This window comes from Leptodactylus fuscus, chromosome 4 (assembly GCF_031893055.1).
Source record: "Leptodactylus fuscus isolate aLepFus1 chromosome 4, aLepFus1.hap2, whole genome shotgun sequence".
Taxonomy (NCBI): domain Eukaryota; kingdom Metazoa; phylum Chordata; class Amphibia; order Anura; family Leptodactylidae; genus Leptodactylus; species Leptodactylus fuscus.
In genome coordinates this window covers 123,747,720-123,766,546 of record NC_134268.1, presented here as the reverse complement: position 1 = coordinate 123,766,546, position 18,827 = coordinate 123,747,720, and the positions used below count along the sequence as shown (strand labels likewise).

The following is an 18,827-nucleotide window of genomic DNA, read 5'->3' as shown; positions in this document are numbered from 1 at the left end:
GTCCCTGGCTGCTTCTGGTGCTCCCACCTGATTGCTATTGTTGCTGGAGCCGTTCCTGTTTGTTTGCAGTGGACTCTCTTTCTGTTTTTGGGACATTTATGGGAGGGTACTGGGATGTGTCTTGTTTGTGATTTTTCTTTTGCAGGGTTCCCACCCTCTCCACGGAACAGTTCTTTTGTATGGTCTGCTCTCTCCATTTTCTCTGTTTTTGTTTTTGCAGAGACGCCTTGGGGAGCGTCATGCGGACCTCTGAGGTTCTAATTTGTTGGTCAGCATTTTATACTGTGTTAGTTTATCCATGGTTTTGGTGTTTTCGCCTGGGGGCCTGGGATGGGGTGCCGGCTCCTTTATTTGGAAAAGCCCGTTTCCCACCGGGGTCTCCACGCTTTCTGTTTGCGTGGTCTTTGGCAACTTCTCTCTTTGCCGTCTCCCCACCTATTTCTGTGGAGTTCTTCCCTCCACCCCACTTAGTTGGTCTTGTTTTTGTTTGTGTCTCCTCTCTGTTTGTTCGTCTCCCCCTTTTTCTCCTCCCCTTTGTCCTCTTTGATTGTTTTTTGTTTGTCTTCTAGTTGCTTCGTCCTTCTCTTCTTTTCCCTTTTTTTCTTTCTTTTTCCTTGGCCATGTCCTCTGTCAATTTTTGCACCCTCAATGCTAGGGGCCTCAACGTTCCTCAAAAGCGTAATCAGATTTTGTATCAGTTGCATAAACAGCGCTCACATATCCTTATTTTGCAGGAAACCCATTTCAAGAAGGACCGCGTTCCGGATATTCGCAGTCGTCACTTCCCTAAGTGGTTCCACAGCGTCAATCCAGTTGCTAAGTCCAAGGGAGTCTCGATTGCTATCCACCGTTCCTTACAGCATGAGGTTCTGGACACCTGTATAGACCCCGAGGGTAGGTTTCTCTTCTTGAAATTGCGCACGGGCGGTACGGTCCTTACCGTGGCCGGTTGTTACCTCCCGAATCAGGGTCAATTGGTGTACTGTAGGTCCCTTATCCGCAGACTGGCAGACTTCAGTGAGGGGGTTGTAGTTTTGGGTGGTGATTTTAATTTCGTTCTGGACCCTCACGTTGACTCCTCCCCCCCACGCCCCTCCCACGCTCCCTCGCAATTGCGCCGTTTGTTGTCGGCCCTTCATAATTCCCAATTGGTTGATGTTTGGCGTATTCTGCATCCTCAGGGTCGAGATTATACTTATTTCTCCCCGGCTCATAACTCGCATAGTCGCATTGACTTTTTTTTTGACTAGCCACCACGCTCTGTCTTGGTCCCCGGTAGTTCGTATCGACTCGGTTCTTTGGTCAGACCACGCTCCTGTCCATTTGTCCCTGGATATTCCTGGCTTATCGCGTCGTCCCTTTAACTGGCGCTTGAATGAGAGCCTCCTGAAGGACATCCCTTGTAGGGAGGCTGTCGGGGAGACCATTCGGAATTTTTGGCTTGATCATTCTCTTGATCCTACTTCCCTCCCTATGCAATGGGAAGCCATGAAATGCGTGGTAAGGGGGGTTCTTATCCAACATGGCGCTCGTCTTAAGAGGGAGCGGGCCGTTGGGGTTACTGCCCTTTTGGATCGGATCCATGTCCTGGAGCTGTCTCATAAACGGACCGGCTCCCGTTCAACCTTCACGGAGCTTATTAATGCTAGGGAGGAACTTCGTACCCTTTTGGACGGGAAATATCTGCGCTTCCGGGACCGCGTTAAAAAGCATTACTATGAGTTTGCTGATAAATGTGGTCGTTCGCTGGCTCGTCGTCTCCATCCGCGAGATTCCCCGGCGTATGTTCCGCGTCTGCGTACTGGGTCGGGTGGTCTTGTTCATAATCCCACTGACATTGCCGCTGAGTTCCGCTCGTTTTATTCGAACTTGTACGATATCCGCGGTCATTACGCGGATTTGGATCCGTCGGTGCTCAGAGACAAGATCCGTCATTATGTCTCGGATACTGCTCTTCCCTCCCTTTCGTGTTCTGATGCGGAAGCCCTTGAGATGCCATTTTCGTTAGAGGAAGTCGCCGCGGTGATTCAGTCTACACCTGCGGGTAAGGCGCCGGGACCGGACGGGTTCTCTGCTCGTTTTTATAAATGCTTCAGCGCTCTCCTTTCCCCGGATCTGGCGTGGGTGTTTAATAGTGTGGGGGATTCGTCTCCGTTCTCTGCGCAATCCTTGTCTGCTCTGATCACTGTGATTCCTAAGCCGGGTAAGGATCCTGTGTGCCCGGGAAGTTACCGACCTATTTCCTTAATTAATATAGATGTGAAATTATATGCGAAATTATTGGCGAATCGCCTTTCTCCCTTCATGCCCGCTTTGGTTCATAGTGATCAGGTCGGCTTTATCCCAGGTCGGGAAGCGCGGGATAATATTTGTAAAACTGTTCTTGCCATCTCCGTAGCCCGTTCTACTAGGGTTCCTCTTTGCTTGCTTTCAATTGATGCCGAAAAGGCGTTCGATCGCATCCATTGGGGATTTCTTCGGGAGACTCTGGCACAGATTGGTGTTGGCTCAGGTTTTCTGGGCAAGATCCTAGCTCTCTATGGGAATGCGTCGGCGCGTGTTCGGGCGAACGGCGTGTTCGGGCGAACGGAGTGATCTCGGATTCCTTTCCGGTCCATAATGGTACCCGCCAAGGTTGCCCCCTCTCGCCGTTGCTCTTTGCTTTGGTGATGGAGCATCTGGCGGTGGCGTTACGCCGTTGTCCAGATATCCACGGTATTCAGTTAGGGTCCCGGGTGGTTAAAGCGGCGATATATGCGGACGACCTTCTACTATATGTCTCCGAACCGCGGGTTTCGTTTCCGGCTGTTTTACGCGAGTTTTCCCGTTTTGGTGCCCTTAGTAATTTTAAAGTCAATCTATCTAAGAGTGAGGCTCTTAATGTCTCGCTCCCCCCTTCTGAAGCCGCATTCTTGGCGCAATCTTTTCCTTTTAGGTGGCAACCTTCCTCCTTTAAATACTTAGGGATCCACATTTCCCCTGATCCTGCTTCCCTTTTCCAACTTAATTACCTCCCACTTCTGGAAACCATTACTACTGACCTACGTTCTTATGGTGCTCGTCTCCCCTCCTGGTTTGGCCGAATTCATGCCCATGATAAGCAGTGGGTCTCCATTGAATTCGATCTGATATCATCTTCGCTATCCGCTTGGCCGTGGATTCCGCCGCACTTTCGTCCCAAATCCCCTGGCCTTTACGTTCTCCCTTCGCACTTCCTGAAGGTGTGGGATCTGGTCTGCTCTTCTGGCCGCTTGGCCCGTGTCCCGGGCCCTTTGACCCCCCTTTTTGACAACCCTATGTTCCCCCCTGGACACTCTGTTGACCGGTTCCTCTGTTGGGACAGAGGGAGTGGTACTCGTCTTCAGGAGGTGGCGGGTGATTCTCCGCTTCTTCCTTTTGCCCAGCTCTGTAGCTCTCACCCTGATCTGCGCCTGTCGTGGTTGGAGTATGCCCAACTCCAGTCCTTTTTGAAGCGGTTCTCGCTCGCCTCTCATCTCTCTTCTCCATCCTTAGCCTTAGAATCTTATATTGGGCGACAGACTCCCCCCCCCTCGTGCTCTTTCCCTACTGTATGATGTTCTCCTTTCGGATGTCGCTACGGAATTCCCTCCCTACGTTGCTGCCTGGAATGCCGATCTTCCTGTGGGTCTGTCATCTGCGGATTGGGATCGGTCTTTCCTGCTTTCCCACAAGTTGGCCCTCCCGTGTAGTGCTCAGGAGAGAAATTATAAGATTCTGTCCCGGTGGTATAGGTGTCCAGTGCTTCTTCATAGGATTTTTCCAGCAGTTTCAGACTTATGTTGGCGCTGTGGCTCCGCTAGGGGCACTATGCTGCACATTTGGTGGGATTGTGACGTTCTGCGCCCCTTCTGGGACGCGGTGTTTTCCTTGTATTCCAGGGTCAGCGGGCGCTCGGTGGCTATTTCTTCCCAGCTGGCACTTCTGTCGGTCATCCCTGGCAGGTTGTCGGAGATTAAGAAGGACCTCCTGGGGCACTTTCTCATGGCCGCCAGGGCTGTTATTCCAAGACATTGGCGCAGCCCCACCCCTCCCTCTCTGCTCGAGTTCCTTCAGGAGTTCCTTCTTATTCAGCGGATGGAGACCTTGGTGGCGGAAGACTCTCCCGCTTATTCCAAATTTGAACTTCGGTGGCGTCCCTGGGTCCTGTTCCAGGAATCGTCTGCCTTCTCTACTGCTTTTGCATGAGTGTAACATGGCCGTCTGTTTTCTTCTCCTTTCTCTTTCTTGCTTCTTTCTTCTTGCTTGTGGTTTCTTTGTCTTCGTCTTGTGTTTGTTGGTCTGTTTCTTGTCTACTCCTTATTCCCTTTCCTCTTTTTGTTGGGCTGTATTTGATTCGTGCGGAGGGGGGTCTTTTTGGCTTCCCAGCTCGCTGATTTCTGTAGTGTTTCATTGTTGCTCGACTTTTCCTTTTTGATTGTTTTGTATTTTATTGAAAAATCTTTAAGCATAACTTAATTGATGATGGAGTAATGAGACAAAGGCGACCGTGCCGGACGCCGCTCACACGTGCGGCAGTCTGCGCGTGCGCCCGAAAAAGGCGCACAAACATTCACTGCCACCAATGTTATTTAAAGGTCTAGTCCTCGTCGGCTGGACGAAGCATCCAGCTCGACGTGAGTTCTAAGGTAAGACCTTTTTTAATATATTTTTAATATATTTTTAATATGCATGGGCTTTATTTCCCCATAATTGGACTTAGCCCATGGTTGGATCTAGACTGGGTAATTCGGTGGACCTGTTATTTTAGTTTTATCACAATCACCATCTTTAATATTAATTCTATACACAGACAAACTGGGTTTGTTAATATGCTGATTGATGTAGGACATATGTGGAGGAAATTCTTTTCATAGAAGTAGGATGTTGGTTCCATGTAGCAGTAATATATTGTGAAATACACTTTTTAAATTGTCAAGAAATTTTTGGATGCTTTTTTAGGTATTTATATATATTTTTTATTTTATAAATTTTTTTTGCTCATTGTTGCCATTTCCCCCTTTGGGGTTGTTGTTCTTATTTTCATTTAGTTTATACACTTGAAAAAGGGCGATAAGCCCGAAACGCGTTGTGTTTACATTCCCAAAATAAAGAGAAATTTTTAAAGACGATGGATTGAGCGCGGTGATCACCCGATGCCCATTCAAGTGAATGACAGGTGTCACGGACACATCTAGTGTCCGCTCCTAGTGTCCGTGACAGATTTTGAGCGGACACTACATGTCGGACACCGACGGTAGTGTGAACGCTCCCTAAGTTAACACATTCCAATGAGTGTACAGCCTCTGCAGCAGTTGTTATCTGTAACTTAAAACCAACACAAAACACCTAAATTAATTTAAAAAAAAATAGATTGAAAAAATACCCACACATTTCACCTCCGTGTTGTTTTAATTCCAGTGAAATGCTTAAATGGTTAACAGACTTCCCAAATGTGGTTTTGAATTATTTCAGGGGTGCAGTTTTGAAAATGGGATGACTTGTAGCGAGTTTCTAATGTATAGGCTTTTAAAATCCCCGTCAGAACTGAAATGGTCCCTAACATATCGATTTAAGAAATATTTTTGTAATTCTGAGATTCGCTGTAAATCTTTGAAGATCCAAAATAAATTAAAGAGTGATTGAAAGGTGATGCCAATGTATAGCAGAGATATGGTAGATAATATTTATTTATTGTATTTTTGTAGTATGACTGTCTGAAAAGCGGAGCGTTTCACATTTTAAAAATTGCTAAATTTTTTTAAAATTTTCATCAGATTTCCTATTCCTTTTATTTCACTTATTTTTTAAATGCAATACTAAATTAAGTAAATGCCATACAACTATATAAACTTGGTATCTTTGAAATTGTACCGACCCAGAATAGAGGCGACGTGTCATTTAGGCTGTACAATTAACGCTGTAAAACTGAAGCCTGAAGAAATTTGCACAAATGCACTTTTTCTACCACATACTGAATTTTTTTCCAGCTTCCCAGTACATTGTACGAAGTAATAAATGGTACCATAACAAAGTACAATTTGTTCCGGAACATTAAGCCCCCACATAAAAATTAAGTTATGGAGTTTGTAAGACGAGAAATCAAATAGAAAATTGAGAAATGCCAGTGGCAAGATGGGGTTAAAAACCAATTATGTGCAGACTGGCCAAAAGATAGGAGTAGTCCAAACCCTATATACAGATCTGATAAGTATCAAAGTTAAATAAATACATTCAAACAATAATAAATACATGGATGAGGAAATTGTTCTATCATCACATTACATAGAAACAATGCATCACCTATAAATAGCACAACATATTAAAAAAATTCACCTATAAATAGCACAACATATTAAAAAATTTCACCTATAAATTGCACAATAAATACCCACACTTATAATTAATAGCACGAATATGTCATAAACATATAAAAATTTAGCAGTGAATATTTTAGTAATGTGGAGTATGGCATGTCAATGAAGATACTTGGGCTGAACAGGTAACATGAAACCCCATTTACTACAGCACATATTACTTTTTGTCCCTGAGATTTGGGGGTGTTTATAGTGCAGTCTGACCCCCTCCTCAGTCCATTGCTACTACTGCTGCTGGTTTCTTTACATGTAATTCTGACAGGAGTAACTAAAATAATAAACAGTTGAAAAAGCCCAAGTGAAGATAATATAGGATATCCTAGAAATATGGACAGCAAATACAAGGCGTGATGCAGCCAAAAAAAATTAATCTGAGTACAGTGAGGAAAGGCTGTTATTACTGATGGGATGTTGTCAGACAGTATTCACAAGTACATAGTAAACTGTAAACTCTGAAAAGTCCTCTTGGTGCCTACAGTGTACAGGCATGGAAAGCTGTGTGCGAACGTGCGAACATGTAATGGCTGTGAGGATAACCAGCCTCTCCCATTTCCATTTACTGTGTGAGAGCTCTGCCCCTTATGCCTCCTCTCACCGTCTTGAACCCTTCTTGATTTTGAAGTTAACAAAAGGATGGAACTTCACTAGTAACATGGAGTGAATAGCAAATTAGCTTGAAGGAAGACTCCTAGAGGCAGGAACTTTTTCCCCAGTCATTTTTCATGACAGCACCACAGGAGGATGATCTAATATGGACAGGGAACAATTAGGTTTTAAAAGGAATGCCTCCCCCTCAATACTCAATGATTTTTATTTATTTTTATACCTAAATCTGTAGTATTCTGTAAGGGGATCCCTAAGCACCTTAGGAATTTTCCCTTTGATAAAGAATTCAACAAACTATGGAAGGATCCTCTCAAGGTAGATGTTCTGGTGACAAGAGTTATGGAAAAAGCTATTTTTCAAGACTCTTCCCAGTTGAAGGATCTGGTAGAGAATCGAGTCCACTCAGTTTCTTCATGGCTTCCTCCTTATTTCCTGGACCAAGAAACTTGCTAAACAAAACTGTTAGTGTGCCTCCTAAAAGTAAAGGATTCTCTGAACTGGTGGATGGTTGGGTGAAACCTGCAAAGAGGTATGCAGTTGAGACCACAACCTTATCTAGTCATTTCCACAGTAGAAGAGAAGGATAGTGAGCTTGTTCTCCTTGCTCCATGGTTCAGGGAGTTTTGAAATTACTTAATGATGTCATCCTCCTCAAATCTGAAGGAACTTTCTGTAGTTTCAGAGCCACGAGCCCAGCAGTAGAAAAGAGACATGTAAATATTCTATTAGACGATACCATCACTATGGTATACCTAAACAAAAGGAGGAATCAGAAGTCAGTCTAGTGCAGGTGGCATAAAAGTTATTTTACTGGGCTTAAAATCTAGCACCCTTAAAGTCTTCTGTCAGTGTATTTTGAGACCTCAAATTGGCCAATCTTTCTTTGATTAAAAGATTCATCATGGAGCCTCAAGACTTCACACTTCTTTCCACTCTATGGTTCATCCTTGGGATTTAAAACCTGTTAATTCAGTACAGTCATGCTCTACCTTTTGAACGTCTCCTGAATATTCACTTTAAAACTTCTTACTTTTAAAACAACTTTTTTTTCTTAGCTATCAGTACCGCAAGACTGTTTGGAGGGATCCAGGCTTTCTCAAACAGAGCTCTAAACCTGACTATTTCAAAATTTCACTGACAAAAAGAGATTTGTCCTCATTAATCCAGAAACCTGCCAACAAGAGGAATTCAACATGCTGGATGTTTGGAGCTGGATCCTGACACTTCATCTGAGATCAAAGTTAAAATTTGTATGCAAAATCCTTTCCGCAGTTGCCCCCCCCCCCATAATGGTTTCTCTGCTATTCCTCCTACTGATGCTGCCATGAAAGTGTGAGGGACAGATGATAATAACTGGAGCTACACTTTTAATTGTATATAAGTGTTTTGTGTTTGCTTTTTTTTTTTTTTTTTAGATTTGATGTTACAGTTTATGCTCATATCTTTGTTGCTCTTCATTCTTCGTACCGTGTTGGCGTTAATTTTTTTTTTTCTTTTGCTTGTCACTTTACTTTCAGGAAAAGCATTATTTTTCTGTGCTTCAAAGTTTAAAACGTTCAAGTCATCACAAGGCCCAGCTAGCCAAGCTACTTAAGGATTATGCAAAGGAGATTGAACGTGCAGAAGGAACACAGAGTATTAAAGTAAGACTTATTTTGCAGCATTACCTTTTAAAATAGTTTCATATACTAGTTAATTTTAATATTTCCTATTATTTCAGTACAAAGTTGGAACTTATAACTTTTTGATCAGTGGGGATCCATCATCTTATTTTATTTTCTATATTAAATTTTATGGAAATAAATAAAACTCCTTTGAAATGTTATTAATGTCTTACAGCAGTTGTCCAGGAAATGTGTGTGTGTGTGTGTGTGTGTTTTTCCCTATAGGCCGCGAAAGGTTAGAAAAAAAAGAAAAAAAGAAAATAAACCCAAACCTACTCTGCTGTCCCCGGCACTCTTTTGACATCCTGGAAAGGTCCAAGGATTTTACTCACATGTGACATTCGGGGGTCCTTTCCTTAGGACTTTTGCCGGAGCAAGCGTCAGGGACAAGGAGTATTGGTTTTTGTTTTGTTTGTTTTTTTTCTTTCCCTGGCTTTTTTTTTTTTTTTTTTTAATAAAAATAAATAAATAATTGCATTTCCTGGACAAACCATTTTAAGGTTTGTAAATGCGGAACCTTCCGAGTGGGCTTGTTACCATGTTATTCAAGCACATGGAGACGTAGTTAGCAGTTCACATGTGACGCCAACAGTTCATTCATACAAATCCGACTCAAAGACTGCTTACTTCAGCATATATGAACAAATCAAGAAAAACATAAAACGTCCTTATTCTCAGGTACAAAATAGTTCAACAGAGTTCACCAATGCAATAGTTTATGCTATTCAAAGCTGCACCCAGCAAGACCTGGACTGGAGTATAGGCTCGGGTCTGTAACTACTTCCAAAACCTGGACCCAGACTCCTGCCAGTAATCTCACAGATACCAGCCACCTCAGTGGTAGGTACCTGCCATCTACTATCTTACTTGCTTGCAGCGCTTTCTAGACTGATCATAAAATAATCAAACTTCTTACCTTTTTGTATTGTTGATTTTTGTACTAGTTCCCGTCCTACGATGTAGTGTTACATCAACTGTGGAACCATTTCCTGTGAACTGACATAGTAGTTTATCATGATGATGACTCAGGAGCTCTCATGTTTCCTTCAGGTGGATTCTGCCCTGTAATGCCCGTTGAGAGGAATGGGAGGCATTAAAAAATGTACACATCTGTCTGTTGCTGTCTTCCTTTGAAATTAAGTTAGGAGACTTTGGTTTTCTTTTAGACTGCCTACAAAAATTTGTCTGTGAACATACTCCAAATTTACTATTGATTTAACATGCTTCACCCTGGTGACATACTCCCTTTAATAACACAGTGTTTTGCCCCTCTTCTCAACAGAGTCTGGGTACAATTCAGAATACCATTCTTTTTAGTATTTCTAAATTACACAATGCTTCAATATGATTGATGCTGAATCGAGAGTATTTGAATTGTTTCATTATACCTAGTCATGTATTCTTAATGTAGAGGTGTAACATCAAACAGGGTTATCAGGGGGCAACACGGTGGCTCAGGGATGGAGTCCTGGGTTCAAAATCCCACCAGGAACAACATCTGCAAGGCGTTTGTATGTTATCCCCGTGTTTGTGTGGATTTCCTCCCATTCTACAAAGACATAATGATAGGAAAAAAAAAATTGTACATTGTGATCCCTATATGGAACTCACAATCTACATAAAACGAAAAAAAAAACAAAAAAACACCAAGGTTATCATGCATGTTTTGATCCAGCTTGAACTACGGTATACAGATAAAATGGTTTTACAACCTATTAAGCCTGATATTTCTTAAGGGAGTGGGTCCCTACTAATCAATATTATTTTAACACATTGATTTTTAATGTTTTTAGATTGAATATGTGTCAGCAGCAGATATGAAGAAAGAACAAGGTTAGTTAAAATCATAAACATATAGTTCATAGACATATAATTGTATATATAAAAAATGGGGTTTGGAAGTTGGGAGTCAAAAACGAAAATCGGAAAATGTCACCAGCAGACAGTTGACTATAAAAGGGCATTACTTAACCCCCTAACAGACATATTAAAATTGCAAAATCCCTCCCGAAATTGTCACTTTTTTTTTTTTTATTGTAGATTTGTGTCTGAAATAAATATTATTGGTATTATTGGTACATAATTTCAGTTCCTTATGTGCATTTAAACCATTTAGCAATCTAACATATTTAGCCTAAAAACACTAACCATTTATCCCAATTTGCATTCCCATGTTCATAACTTTTTACATTTTATTTCAATGTAGCTTTAAGAGACCTTGTATTTTGGGGGTACATAAGATTTTTGATTTTTACTACTTTTTTTTTACTTTGTGTGGTGAGATAAGAAAATATTTCTAGCATCTGAATTTTAATGTTTATGGTGTTTATCACACAGAATAAATAACAGACTTATTTTATTTTAGGGGTTGTTACCGATGTTGTAGTGCTCTGTTTTTGGAGGGTTTTTTCGAACGACTTCGGTCAATTACGGTACTTCTGCTAGCAGGCCCGGAATACAGACCCCCCCCTCCCACGGGTAACGCAGCCACGTAAGCTCAGGCCCACACCTGGCGTGTATCTACGTTCCGGGCCTGCTAGCAGAAGTACTTCTGCAGCTTGAAATTGACAGCATTGCGACACTCCTTCTATGAGCATGGTAATGCTGCGGCCCGGCACCTGCCCCGGTGTTTGTATGCCGGGTCCGGATGTCGGGTCTGTAACTATAATGGCGCCGCTCTGATTCAGAGCGGTCACCATACCAACCTACACCTCTGCTGTAACTTTTACAGCGGTAATGTCGGAGCTCCCTGCAATCATGCCTGCAATCGGAGATTGCAGGCATGGGGAGCTAGGACATCTCCGCTGTAAGTGTTACAGTGGAGATGCTCTACGATGTCCCGGTATGAGGGGTCCGGGCAGGTGCCGCCATGCTGCTGGAGGGAGCGGGCGCGACCGCTCTCTCAAGTGCGATCCTTTAGATAGGAACTGCGGCCAGCCGCCGGCAGAAGCGCTTCTGCCGGAAATTCCCCTCAACGCTCCTGCCGGGGATTCCCCTCAGAGCTCCTGCCGGGGATTCCCCTCAGAGCTCCTGCCGGGGATTCCCCTCAGAGCTCCTGTAAAGGCTCCCCGGCCGGCAGTGCTTCTCTTTTGCAGGCTGCTCTATGCAGCCTGCAAAAGAAATTACAATTTTTGCAATGTATTGCAATGCATTGCATTAATGTTCAAGACCCCTAGGGGGTCTAATAAATGCAAAAAAAAGTAAAAAAATAAATAAATAAAAATAAAGTATTAGTAAATAAAAAGTATCAAAAATTCAAATCCTCCCCCTTTCCCTAGAACACATATAAAACTAAGGGAGCCTTCACACGGAGTTACGGTGCGCTCATTCTGATTTCAATGGGGAGCGCACGTATGCCGACTCCCATTCAAGTCAATGGGAGCTGCTTTTTACGCGCTCATTCTGAATGTGTTTTTACGATCAGAATGAGCGCACAGTAACTCCGTGTGAAGGCTCCCTTATACTGATAATACTGTGAAACACATACACGTTAGTTATCCCTGTGTCCAAAAATGCCCACTCTACAAATCTATAAATATATTTTTCCTGTACGGTAAATGCCGTAGCAGGAAAAAAACATTGTCTAACTGCCCCTTCCCCGAGGCTGAGCCCCCCCATCCCCACTTGGAATTCAGCCTTACTACATCCAGGCTAAGTATAGGGTATCTGCACTGCTCATATTCCGTCGGGAAGGGGTTAATAGGAGCACTGCAGATATGCTATATTCAGCCAGGCTGAATTCCAATTGGGGGAAAAAAAAAACAGTCCTCAAGCTGAGGGAAGGGGCAGACAGACAACCAAAACACCCCATCCCCTTCCTCAGCGTCTACTGCACCCCCAAAGCAGCCGGCCATTTTAATTTTTGAAATTTTCCCGTAGCTGCTGCATTTCCCCCCTAGGCTTAATAAGTTTTCCCAGTTTTTTGTGGTAAAATTTGGGGGGTCGGCTTATACTCGAGTATATACGGTATCTTGGTCTCTTCTGTCCACAAAACATTTTCCCAGAAGGATTTTGGCTCACTTGTGTACATTACATCTAGCTTTTTTGTCAGCAGTGGGGTCCTCCTAGGTCTTCTGCCACAGTGTGTAATTTTGTTTTAAGGCTGATAGTTCGCACTAACTCCAGGGAGATTAGTTGGCATGGGTTGTAAAATTCTTGATTATGCTGCACACTGTGGTCAAAAGAACATCAAGATCTCTGGAGATGAACTTGTAGCCTTGAGATTGTTGGTTTTTCCACAATTTTGGTTCACAACTCCTCAGACACTTCTCTTCTCTACATGCTCCATCTCCAGGTTATACCCTCCTCACAAACATTGATAGTCAGTTTGTACAGCAGCAATAGGAGAGAGTCACAAATAACCAAGAAAAAGTACTGAACCAACAACCGCCAACATTTCCTGAACCTGAAATGAACCAATAAAGCCCCAGGGTAGGAACGACCAGTAAACAAGGGTGGACCTGTGTCCCATCTAATCACACAAGGGTACTCCATTTTAGACACAAAAATAATAAAACCTAACTTTTATTGGCTATAGTTAAAAATCTACACCCAGTGATCATTCCAAAATAAATAAAGTGAATAAGGTGGCTAAAAACAAATGACTGATACTGTTTTATAGTTGGTACAATCACCATGTATTGCTAGGTGGTACCGTCCGTATCTTTCTGTGTCACTCCCTTCCAATATATTGTTTGTTAGGAAGCCAACTATCATGTTAATTTATCGCTGCAGTAATAGGCAGGGCACCAGAGTATAGAAATTACTATACAGCTGAGTACATAGTGTGGTTACTTGGGGGAGTCATAAGATTAGCTATAGGTTGACCTGACTTATTATCTAACCCTAGTTTCCACTACTCACTATACACAATTGTATATACATATATACCTGCCTATTTACAATAAGAATCATTATTTAGTTGCTAGATAAGAGTTTTGCTGGGAAGCTATCTGTTTTTATGCCGTTCATTAAAACTCCCCTAACAAACAATATATTGGAAGGGAGTGACACAGAAAGATACGGACGGTACCACCTAGCAATACATGGTGATTGTACCAACTATAAAACAGTATCAGTCATTTGTTTTTAGCCACCTTATTCACTTTATTTATTTTGGAATGATCACTGGGTGTAGATTTTTAACTATAGCCAATAAAAGTTAGGTTTTATTATTTTTGTGTCTAAAATGGAGTACCCTTGTGTGATTAGATGTTGAAATAGGACTCTAAACCCTGTGTATGGACCTGTGTCCCCCAATGAATACAACAAGAAAAGGATTTTACTGGGAGTACAAAAATCCAGTTTTCCATTACGTCCACCATGACGGCTACACAAGAAGGTTGACCTCTGACTCTGTAGGGACAGGAACTGAGAGATTCGTTAAATACACCACACCCACCACCATTCATCTGTGTTTCCTGTCCCTACACAGGGTCGGGATGAGAGGCTCTCCTCCGTCTGGGGGATAAGTAAAGAATTACCACCGTCCGGTGTAATTTGGGCTTCCTTTCTCCAATTTTAAGTGGAGACGGAAGATTCCCATAGGAGCAAGGGTGTATCAAAAAGTCCCAGGAAATGTCCACTTTGTAGGAAAGAGTTGGCGGATTTCCATTCTAAAAAGCCCTATGCTCAGGAAGTACGGTGAAGGCCCTTAAGGAGGGAACGCCAACTTTGGAGTACTTTTGCTTTTTCATTAAAAAAGAAGTCCAGTCCTCCAGTTCTAGCCTCATGCCCTGTCGGGTGTAGCAGAGCTCAGCGCACACTCAGCTCTGCTACATCTCTGGATGTAGTAGAGCTCAGCGCACACTCAGCTCTGTTACATTTCGGGTGTAGCAGAGCTGTGCGCTCAACACTGCTACATCTGAGATCAAACTGTGGACCGATCTTAGACTCCGCCTCCTCTGGCACTCAGCTCTGCTACATCTCTGGTGTAGCAGAGCTCAGCGCACACTCATGCCTGCTACATCCAAAGATCGGATCAGAATGCAGACTGCTGTGGACTGATCTTAGACTCCGCCTCCTCCAGCAGAACCAGCGTTGATTGGCCGAATGCTGTACTCTGCATGGCATTCGGCCAATCAACGCTGGTCAATGCATTCCTATGGGAAAAAGTCAGCTCCCACATATCACAAGCTGACAGGGATCCCGACGAGAGAGATCCCCAAAGAGCTATTTGAGTAACATTTCCACTAAATAAAGGTAATCCCTAGCTAACCCTGCCAGTACGTCTATCCCTGTCTCACAGTCACATAGTTCACAGTCTCATATGACCCGGATAATAAATCCACTATTCGTATAAATTGGAGGTCACCTGATTTAGCCAGCCAATTACTTTTTCCGATTTTTTTTTTTTCCGATGCCTCCGTTCCTGTCCCACCTACCTTGCGCAGTTATTGGTGCAAAAAAAGCACCAGGGAAGGTGGGAGGGGATACGAATTTTTAGTGTGTTTGCCTTGTGGTATTCAATTGTAATCAAATACCTTGATCGGGCTGATATTCGATCGAATATCAATTCGATCGAACGCTGTTTACTCATCTCTATTACTAATATGTGAGGCACATGAGGGTACTAATGAAGGACCTTAATTATGAAGATACCTAATTATTACCTCCATATGTCCCACATATCAGTAACTCTTATGTGAGGCACACAGGGGGTTAATGTGAGGGACATGATGGGGTTAACTGCTATTCCTATGATCCCCATGGAGTTACTAAGCTGCAATGCACATGACCAGACTTTTTATCTGTAATGGTGGATGATCCTTGTAGAGAAAAATGTGCTCTTTCCAATGATATCAGAATTAATAGATTTTAGGGGTACCCTTTTTGAGAAATTTGACCTAAAAATAGGTCAAATTTGAATTTTATACATTTTTCATCATATGTGGGTGTGAATATCTCCACAAATACATATGCTTTGATCATGATATTGCAGCACTGCAAAGTCATGTAGATGTTTGGTGTACAGGGCAAAGCACCAGTTACTATTGGTTTTTGGTCTTGAGTTATATTTGGGCAAAGTTTGGCATAAATGTCATGCGGCGTGATTTTCAAACTACTTTGAAACAAAATTGTGGCCGATATATTGTTTTGTGATAGCCGGTAATAATTTTATCGTGTTTAGCAGCAAAAGTTGAGCTAGTATGTCAAATTTCAGCATCATAGCCAGTATAGAACTCTAATGGCTATGTGCCAAAGTTTGCAAAATCCTCTTAGCTGAAGCCGCGGTCCTGGTGGAACCTCCAGTGAAAGGTCAACAGTGCCCCAGGTATTTGATATCCGGCCCTAAAAATTTACAGAACCTCGTTTTAAACATACATGTACATCCTTATAAATTTTCAGCAAAATCGGAGACGGTTGAGTGGGGATGATTTTAAAAACTGGTCCACTTGATGTGGAATGACCCAGATATAGCATGCTTAACACCATCATTAGATCGCATAGAATGATGGGTATGTGTGTGTATGTGTGTATATATATATATATATATATATATATATATATATATATATATATATATATATATGTGTACATGGCATGCATAGCGCCATTGTGGAATGGTTGATATTGATCAATGCGTGTGAATATATATAATTGGCATAACACCATTGTTGAATGGTATATGGGGGATGCATTGTGCCAATACTGAATGGTATATACGTATAGGTATAGCATGCATAATGCCTTTATTGAATGGTATATAGTGATGGATATAGATATACAGTGTTGGCCAAAAGTATTGGCGCCCCTGCAATTCTGTCAGATAATACTCATTTTCTTCCAGAAAATGATTGCAATCACAAATTGTTTGGTATTATTATCTTCATTTAATTCGTCTTCAATGGAAAACCACAAAAAGAATTGTCAAAAAGCCAAATTGGATATAATTCAACACCAAACATAAAAAAGGGGGTGGACAAAAGTATTGCCACTGTTTGAATAATCATGTGATGCTTCTCTAATTTGTATAATTAACAGCACCTGTTACTTACCTGAGGCACCTAACAGGTGGTGGCAATAACTAAATCACACTTGCAGCCAGTTGAAATGGATTAAAGTTGACTCAACCTCTGTCCTGTGTCCTTGTGTGTACCACATTGAGCATGGAGAAAAGAAAGAAGACCAAAGAACTGTCTGAGGACTTGAGAAGCAAAATTGTGAGGAAGCATGAGCAACTTCAAAGCTACAAGTCCATCTCCAAAGACCTGAATGTTCCTGTGTCTACTGTGCATGGTGAGCATGGTCATCCTATGCAGAACGTGCTCGGCGCTTGCGTGTAACGTCTCTGGTGAGATGCTGCGCACTTCCAACGTGATGCGGTCTTTGAGGTCAAGCAGGGTTTCGACATGCCCCCGATAAACACCCTCCTTCAAGTGTCCCCACAACTAGAAGTCACAAGGAGTGAGATCTGGAGAGCGCGGTGGCCATGCTGTAGGGAATGAGCGGCTCAAAATCCTGTCATCGGGAAAATGTGCACGAAGAGCGTTCTTCACAGGATTTGCAATGTGAGGAGGGGCTCCATCCTGCATGAAGGTGATCATCTGCAGACACTGCCGCTGTTGGAGTTGGGAAACGACCACTGTTTCCAGCATTGTCTGGTACCTCGCTGCTGTGACGGATTTTTTTATATTTTTTTTCATGACGCCTGTTTCCCCATGCCTTGATTAGCACACATACAAATTTTCAGGTAATGCCGTCCATTGGGTCAGCCTGCATACGACTCCAAACACCTGAGGTTATATTATGGCCACCCTGTATATGTGTGTATGTGTGTGTGTATATATATATATATATATATATATATATATATAACGCTTTTGCTGTGCGGGTTAACCCCTTTGTGGGGTTATATATACTGTGTTCCAAATTATTCTGCAAATAATATTTTCTCATATTTTCAAAAATTACATATATGTCATTGTAATTTTCCAGTCATCAACTATTAGAGTACAATTGAAAGGTTTTTGAACGAACTGCCTATGATAACAATTATATCATAAGTTATATAAGCATTAGCAGGTTATTACAAACTGAAATCAAACAGTTTTCAAGTCAAAACTTTATTCTAGATTATGTTACATTTGCACATAGGACCCCTTGTTCAAAAGGAGCTTCTGAACTCTCTTGTCCATTGAATTTGTCAGGTTTGGGATGGTTTCTGCTTCAATTGTTTTGCATGAGGACTGAATTCCCTCCCAGAGCTGTTGCTTAGATGTGAACTGCCTCCGCCATTATAGACACTCCTTTTGATGATGCTCCAGAGGTTCTCAATGGGGTTGAGGTCAGGGGAGCATGGGGGCCACACCGTAAGTTTGTGTCCTTTTATGCCCATAGCAGCCAGAGATGCAGATGTGTGCGTTATCATGCATGAAAATGATCTTGCTGCGGAATGCACGGTTCTTCTTGAATCATGACAGGAAGTGCTGTTTGCTCCACATACATTATGGAGCTCATCTTTACCCCTTCAGGGATCCTAAAGGGGCCGACAATCTCTCTCCCCATGATTCCAGCCCAAAACATTACTCTACCTCCTCTTTGGTGGCGCCGTAGCCGTTTTTGCATGGGGTGTCCATCAACCAGCCATCCTCCACTCCATCCATCTGGACCATCGAGTGTTGTACAGCGCTCATCGGTGAACAAAACAGTTTTGAAGTCCGTCTTCATGTATTGTTTGGCCCACTGGAGCCGTGTCTGCTTGTGTGCAGTGGATAGAGGAGGTCGACAGGATGGCTTACGCACAGCTGCAAACCTCTGAAGGACCCTGCATCTTGTTGTTTGGGTCACGTTGGAGGCACCAGCAGCTTCAAAAACGTGTCTGCTGCTATGACGAGGCATTTTTGCAGTTGCTCTTTTAACCTGACGTAATTGTCTGTTGGAAAGAGTCCTCAATTTTCCCTTATCAGCACACACACGTGTGTGCTGTGAATCAGCTACATATTTCTTGATTGTGCGATGATCACGAAGTGTCTTGGCAATGTTGATTGTAGTCATTCCTTGACCTAAATACTCCACAATTTGTTGCTTCTCAGCAGCCGATACATCCTTTTTCTTTCCCATTTTGGCAGAAAATGTAGGCTGCTTAATAATGTGGGACAGCCTTCTTAAGCCTTCTTCTTGCCTTTAATTGGACACACCTGCCAAACTAATTAGCACAGGGGTCTGCAATTGCTTTCAGTGA

At 42.6% G+C, this 18,827-nt stretch overlaps 1 protein-coding gene across 3 annotated transcripts in view; it reads left to right on the top strand.

The window, feature by feature from the left end:
* The window catches only part of LOC142200573 (uncharacterized), an 81,534-nt gene that overhangs the window by 23,292 nt on the left and 39,415 nt on the right, over positions 1 to 18,827 (top strand). For all 3 annotated transcript variants that reach the window (XM_075271018.1, XM_075271017.1, XM_075271019.1), the window contains 2 exons: positions 8,498 to 8,623; positions 10,438 to 10,477. In XM_075271018.1, coding sequence (XP_075127119.1) covers positions 8,498 to 8,623; positions 10,438 to 10,477 — 166 coding nt within the window. The remainder of the gene's footprint in view (positions 1 to 8,497; positions 8,624 to 10,437; positions 10,478 to 18,827) is intronic.